Source organism: Berghia stephanieae, chromosome 3, assembly GCF_034508935.2.
Source record: "Berghia stephanieae isolate SIO BIC M18660-M18661 chromosome 3, UCSD_Bste_1.3, whole genome shotgun sequence".
In the NCBI taxonomy this organism is placed as follows: Eukaryota; Metazoa; Mollusca; class Gastropoda; order Nudibranchia; family Aeolidiidae; genus Berghia; species Berghia stephanieae.
Genome location: NC_088362.1, coordinates 33150090 through 33157589, shown reverse-complemented (window position 1 = coordinate 33157589; position 7500 = coordinate 33150090). Strand labels below are relative to the sequence as shown.

The 7500-nt window shown below is 34.0% G+C and overlaps 1 protein-coding gene across 10 annotated transcripts in view; it reads right to left on the bottom strand.

Annotated features, from left to right (window-relative positions):
• LOC144967562 (proto-oncogene tyrosine-protein kinase ROS-like) overlaps positions 1 to 7500 on the bottom strand; it is a 249089-nt gene that overhangs the window by 28026 nt on the left and 213563 nt on the right. For all 10 annotated transcript variants that reach the window (XM_078904998.1, XM_078904999.1, XM_078905004.1 and 7 more), the window contains 8 exons: positions 7320 to 7383; positions 5935 to 6140; positions 5194 to 5381; positions 4317 to 4618; positions 2653 to 2823; positions 1985 to 2211; positions 1278 to 1419; positions 34 to 272 (listed from right to left, as the gene is read on the bottom strand). In XM_078904998.1, coding sequence (XP_078761124.1) covers positions 34 to 272; positions 1278 to 1419; positions 1985 to 2211; positions 2653 to 2823; positions 4317 to 4618; positions 5194 to 5381; positions 5935 to 6140; positions 7320 to 7383 — 1539 coding nt within the window. The remainder of the gene's footprint in view (positions 1 to 33; positions 273 to 1277; positions 1420 to 1984; positions 2212 to 2652; positions 2824 to 4316; positions 4619 to 5193; positions 5382 to 5934; positions 6141 to 7319; positions 7384 to 7500) is intronic.

The window sequence follows — 7500 nt, the reverse complement described above, 5'->3', positions numbered from 1 at the left end:
CCCCTCAATAAAACAGCTAGAGGCATGACATACTCTTATACTGTAGGTGTGATTTGGTCTCAGATTTTTTAGATAGACGCCCATGAAACTGGAGGTTGGTTTCTCATAAGGTAACTCTTTCTGTTCAAACCCTTCTGATGTCGTTGTAGAATACTGGATAGTGTAGGACACCTGGTCCTCTGGTGCATTGAATTTGTTTGGAGGCTGCCACTCAACTGATATTTTCTCGGGTGTAAAAGGAGAGGCTGTCAAATTGTTTACATTAAAAGGCACTGAAATGGAGAAGACAAGAAAAATAAAAAGATTTTAAAAAATACTATGGGGAAATTTAGTGATCTTATAATTATAAACAACAATCATATTTTAATAAACCCCAAAATGAATTAACGTTAATCTCTGATAGTTCAAGTAAAATGTGTGTTTTTAGTCTCTGTGTCAAGTGTCTAATTGTCTGTTTTTAAAGTTTCTGTGTCAAGTGTCTAATTGTCAGTGAAGCCTGCTTGAATTTTTGCACCAAGTGTCTAATTAATTGTCTGTTTGAAGTTTCTGCATCGGGTGTCTAATCGTCTGTTTTAAGTTTCTGCATCAAGTCTAATTGTCCGTTTGAAGTTTCTTTACTTAATTTAAGTGCTGTTCATATGCCTCACTTCTGTCCTGGTGTATTGCTTGTAAAGCTAGGTTTGAAATGATTGATTTTAAAAAAGTTTTTTTTTTTTTTTGTAAGATGAATTAGGCATAAGATAATTATTTTGGTAATTTTCTTCATCAGTTTCTTACATGTAAAATACTTTAACAATTGATCTTGAATTAAAGATGAGAGTTCTTGATGTGAACACGCTGTTACATTAAACTTTACCAACGGGCACATAGTTACAGGTCTGATAACCGGACGCAATTATGGACCTGTTTTAACATTGTTATAATGAACAATATTTTGCGTTGGTTTGAGAGTATTTCCATTACAACAATAAGACCATAACAATATGGGTTATCAGACTTGCAAATAAGTACACTTCGGGCTTTACATTATATATATTTGTTTTGTGTTGTTCCCTCATTTATGAGTCACATTAACTCCCTTTATCTTTCTCTCCAACTTGTCATATCTATACCCCATCCTAGGTCAGTTCGATCCACTGCACTGTGGCTAATACCTGAGTTAGTCCAGTTTTCCTTTGGAATAGACCCTATAGACAAAATTTCTTTTTGGGTATGAGTAAAAGGGAACATCTTACTAAAATTAGTTTCCAATGTTATTTAAAAAAGCATTATCCTACCTCCTGATTTAGTGGATGCGATGATGGGTGTTCCCATTTGCTCCGACAAGTACTCAGTATAGTAGTTACTGACCGCTACTTGCATCAGATAATGGGTGTAGGGTTGAAGATTAGCAAGGGTGATGTTTGTGCTGTATGAATGCTGTGAGTGATAAAACAACATAAAATATTACAATGCATCATACCTTGAACATGACTCAAAGAGAGACGTATAATATATATTTACAGTAAAGTGATCCGTGGCAAATGGTGACAATTTCACATTAACTTGGTCAAGGATTTTAAAACTCAGGTTAACCATCTCTGCCAAGTGTTTATTAATTTCAACAAATGAGAGTTTAAGGATTCTTTAGACTTTAATAACGGTCACATTCATGCAATGTTCAACACTCTCGTAGACCGAGGGATAATGATATTATATGCGAAGAAAGTAAATCTCCTCATATACACAAAATAATATTAACTCAAAATGAATGACATATAGATAATTTATTCAATGAATATTATGATTTGCCAAAACAATGCACTTTCATTCATATAATCTGACGTCATAAACGCTTTTGCACCTGAGTCACAATCTGATTTACAAGTCAAAAACAGGAAGGAGATTTTAAGATTTGTGACCTTAAATCATTTTGGAATTATGGCTTACATTGAAGACTATATATTTAGTGAAAACCTCAAATATACGTAAAGTGGGCCTCTACCTTTTTAAAACAAGCTGAGATGTCAGCTCTGCAGTCTACAGGGGCAGTCCTTGCCTTAGTCCTTAGTAGTGGTTTATAATACACAGTGTACTTGTCCACTGGGGTACTAATCTTCTTACAAACTTCGGGTCGTATCGGGGCAGACAGTCTCAAATTTATAGATGAGTCTCTGACTTGTATTTGCTGTACGCTGGAATTGTATGCACCAGGGTCCAAACAAATAGAATCTGCATGAAGTAAAATTTATTGATGAAATGTAAAACATGCATTGTGAAATGTATAGATGCTTAAACTGAAAAACAAAAACAACAAAAAACCCAACAAAAAAACAAAAACAAAAACAAAACAAAACAAAATAATAATAATGATGATAAACCCCCCCCCCCCCGCCCCAAATAAAAAAAAAAAATTAAAAAACAACAAAATAACAAAAACAAGAACAAAACAAAACAAAGCAACCCTCTAGAATCCAAGTCAATTTCATCAAATAAGAAAAATAAAAAGGCAGAATTAGCTTTTAAAAAATAGAGGTCAAACAGGAAGTATCTGAGAATTCTACAAACCAGTCAACTAAAGGTAAACAAAACATATTTCGTTGACGATGGAATCTGGAAAAACTGTCATAAGATAACAGGGAGAAGTGTTTTCATAAATCGACTGTCTCTTACCAGGCAGTGGTTGTAAATGAGACCCATAAGCCACAATGTCAAGAACGTTAGGTATTTGTTGCTTGATGTTGATTCTCCTGTCACTCTTTTTAACACTGTACAATTTCCCCTGAGTTTTACTGTAACACGATACCTGCATATGGTCTACAGCAAGCATGTCCGGGGATGAATCTGGCACGAGGTTAGAAAGTTGGAAACAAATTTATATGAATCATCAGTGGTAAAATATAATCAAAAACTGATTTGGAAAAGGTAGGACCACTGGACTTGAAAAGTTAAATTACATTATATATATATATATATATATATATATATATATATATATATATATATATATATATATATATATATATATATATATATATATATAGAGAGAGAGAGAGAGAGAGAGAGAGAGATCACTTTATAATTCAAGACCTTAGGTTTGGAATTCTGTCCCCAAACTATAAGAGATGCATCAAACATCACCGTTTTATATCTAGATTGAAACATCATTTATTTTATGAGAATTATCTTGCAGAGAGCCTTTTATTGTATTGTATTATATCGGTTTTAGTTGTATGTGTCATTTGATAGTACGTGTGTTATTAGATCATTGTTACAGCTGTTTGATTATAGAATTGTTGCGAATAGAGCACGACAACATCATGGGTATGCGCTGCAGAAATGCTGTATATTATTTTCGCGGCGGTGGTGGGGTTTGAACCTGCGACCTTATTGGTACGACAACTCCGCCTGGCAGGTGAGAGCGTGGCTCTACCGTGTGAGCTATCCACGAACGCAAAAATATTCGTTTCAAACTCAAAGTCATTACTAGATCCCTCTCTCACCCACTTCTTGAGACCGCCGATTCGTTCGTACACCACCATCGCGAATAATTTTGACCAGCAGTTAAGCTTAATAGCCAATATTCTCAACACAAACATATAACATAGAAACGATTGAGACATTGAGTATGCTCCGGTGTATGGGGTGAATTTTTTAATTCAGAAAAGTGAGTGGAGCAGGCACTTATGTTGGTAACAACAAGATATGAAGTGAATAGAAAAGTGCCAGAAGACAATATCACCTGCCAGGCGGAGTTGTCGTACCAATAAGGTCGCAGGTTCAAACCCCACCACCGCCGCGAAAATTTTTTATTCTCTATTGTCTTCTGGCACTTTTCTATTCACTTCATATCTTGTTGTTACCAACATAAGTGCCTGCTCCACTCACTTTTCTGTATATTATTATCATATAATCATATTAAAAATGACTGATTTTTAAAAGAATGAATGAACTATTTAAAAAATAAAATAAAAGAAATACTTTTTAAAAAATGCTCAAATGGTTCACAAATATTAGTAAGAGATTAACTGGATAAAAACAGAAATATAAAAAGACTGCATACAGGAGGATGTCTAGAGTTGGTGTCATAATCCCAATTATATGGTGGATATATGCCACGTTTGTATGTGCAACATACACAGCGCGATATCTTATGGTATGACATGAATAGCCACAATAATATTTGCAATATTCTTTAGTTGATTATATAGACATTCTGGTCTTCCCTGTGGCAGTATATTATTCTTAATTTCAGATCAGAACTAAATCATCACCGCTGGTGTGCATCTATCTACATTGCGATTATTTTCATAATATTCTTATCCTTTTCATATTACCTAAACCATCAAAGGAGGAGAGAGGCAGCAATTTTTGGCAGTCACATCCATCAATATCAGCTGAGTAAATAGCTTTTGTGTTCATGTCAGTGAATACGATGCGTGTGGAGCCATCACCAGATGTAAAGTCGATGGCCATTGCAGATGACACATCCATTGAATCCCCACAAGAACATGTACTTCTCTTCCGTCTGTCAAAACCTGAGCCTGATCCTAACACGGCTCTCACTTTTCTTGAGTTCAGGTCCAATGAAAATAGTATACCTTGTCCATTTGGGTCGGTTTCTGTCCACATCACGGCACTGAGAACAATACGAAATTAAGACAATAATAGTACAAACAAAAATTGTATTTCTGGGTTGTATGTGAAATTAATATATAATATCGTCTTTACAGAAACAAATAAGCACATTCATATTGCCTAGCCCACCTCCATAATTTAACCACACTTCCGGTGCTTCACAGCTTTATTTATTCTCTTAATAGGTCATATAAATCTAAATTTTCAATGCTTATAAATAAGTTGCCTTTTGTACAAACATTTTTAGACTATCAATTATTACGTATAGCAAGATACTCAAACAAACTGAGTCGAGTAAGGTAATGTCTACAAAGTGCCAGACAAAAACTGTGTAAAATGACGAAATTTTGCCTCCAATTTCATAACTTTATCTACAAATCATTAAAATTTATTCAAAATGAAAGTTGATGCTACATAATTTTAAAGATTTTGAAGAGTTATTAAATCCTTGTGAATGTAACTTGTGATCTATAAAGTTACTATAACGAGTACAGTTTTTATATCCTAAGAATTACGAACTTTTAAGGTAGGTCTACATAATACCAATTTGAGTGGGTAACAAGCATCCTGGATTACCTGTTATAAGGGTCTGCAATGACATTGCCAATGACAGCAGTCCTGACTACAAGCTCTCTGTACGTCTCCATATCGATGTTAAATTCCATGATGGAGCTCTTTCTTCCTATATTGGACTCCACAATGTACAATGTCCTACTTATCCAGTCGATGGTCATGTCTTGACCCCTTCCCTTTAATTTGGTTAACTAAGGAATTAAAAATAGTGTAGAATGTATATATATATATATATATATATATATATATATATATATATATATATATATTATATATATATATATATATATATTCAGAATTTGAGAAGCTAGTTTAATATTTGTCACACTTAATATGTATTGATTCTGCATTTGGATTAAACTTAGGCATGGAAAAGAGGACTGAAAAACACTATCATTGAGTGAATAAAATTGGAAATCGTTTTAAGACTTTTATTTCTACATTGCACAATAACAAGTAAAATTTGCATAATCTTTTTAACTACTCAATATGGGACCTAAAACAGTGTACTGTACTATGATCAATAACATTAGAAACGTCAAACGTTTATCAACATTTTCAAATGTAAAAGATTTTCTTGTTCAAGTTAAAATCATTGCTCTAAGAAGCTTCGATAAACTTTATTGTATGATTTATTGTTCGAATGAATATAAACAAAAGTAATGAAATAATGAAAAAGTCCAAACCCGAAAAAGAGATTAACAGAAAATGCACAAAAACACTCAAAGTGTAAATGGCCCTAACCTCCTTGTGAGGACTTTTTACATTTTCATATAAAAAGTTTCCTCTTTGGTCCATCCAGAATATTCTTGGTGGATCATGTGATAAAAAAGTGACAGCTTCCAAAGCAATGTCGACCATGACGCTTGATGAATTCAGTCTCCCATCCATCTCCATCATCATCAAACCTTTCTTTGACGCCACAAGCAAGGTCGGGATTGGATTGAGAGCTGGCAAAGAAAGTGTACAGGATACTTTATTGGGTACTTATATCCTTCTTATGACATTTGTTTGTAAAAAGTATTACGTTATCATACAATCTAACTGACTGAAAATATTAAGACCAAAATCATACTCTACCAAGGTACGTCAAAGATGGGATGCTTTATATTTTGATTTTACCGGTCATTACGGTTTTGTAACATCTTTATAATATTTCAGCACCAGTACAAAGTTTAGCTCTTTGTTTTCAAGCACCCAATAAAAAAGTAAGACAAGAAGTCAATGATCGAAACAGGAAACAAAAGTAGACTCCAGGAGCAATCGATTTGTGGGTCTGGCTTGAGACTACTCGAAAGTCCAATCAAACAGTAAGACAGGATCACGCCTAGAGATATACCACCGGACGGTTATAAAATGCATATCAATAAGTCAATAGAGAGATATTTTCCAAATGAACAGAAAGGAAACCTGTAAATGTGTATGGTATAATACTTGCTTTAGGATCGGAAGGTCCTGCATTCGAGCCTCGCTCGGCGCATAGTTGAGTCCTTGGAAAAGGTTCTTTACGCACATTCTCTCACCGTACTCAGGTGTAAAATGAGTATCTGGTCGTTAACAGCGTTGTCTCTGTTGAAAAAAAAATGTACTATCGCCCAACAGGCTCATGTCCCGTCCTAAATGTTACTGTGTGTTGCTGGTGGCCAGGGACCACTTGCAAAGCGTTTTGAGCATGTTTAGTGGATATTGCGCTATATAAAAGCTCAATTTTTTATTTTATTTTAAAAATTACATTAATGGAAGCATCGGGCTATCATCCTGGTTTGATATTGTATTACATCGCAAATTTCTTAATGGCATCCATGTGCACACATGCGTTGGGTCTGATTAGATATTGTGAAAAGTACTCTACAATAGTCAGATCAAACGGATAGCAAGCAATTGCTACACTCCGTTTTTAATTAAAGTACAAAAACCATCTAGCTTCATCGGTTTGAAAGACTGCTTCTTAATATAAAATGAATACAAAAAAAAAAAAAAAAAAAAAATAAAAGAAGAAAGAATTATTGATTATAATAAATGACATCTTTTACTTTTATATAAGTATTAAGATTATACAATATTTTTTCTCTCGAAATAATGACTTTATTCATGGAACTTATCCTTTTGTAATTTTATTTGGGCCTTACCATCTGTCGTAGCCGTTTTAATTTCTGATGAAGGCCCACAACCGGCGTCGTTGCATGCCACAACCTGTTTTTGAAATTAATGCACGTAATAATAATAATAATAATAATAATAGCTTGCATAACTCGTATATAAAATTAAAACACTAGAAGATTTTCTCTTTGTACAGTTATCGGCTATAAA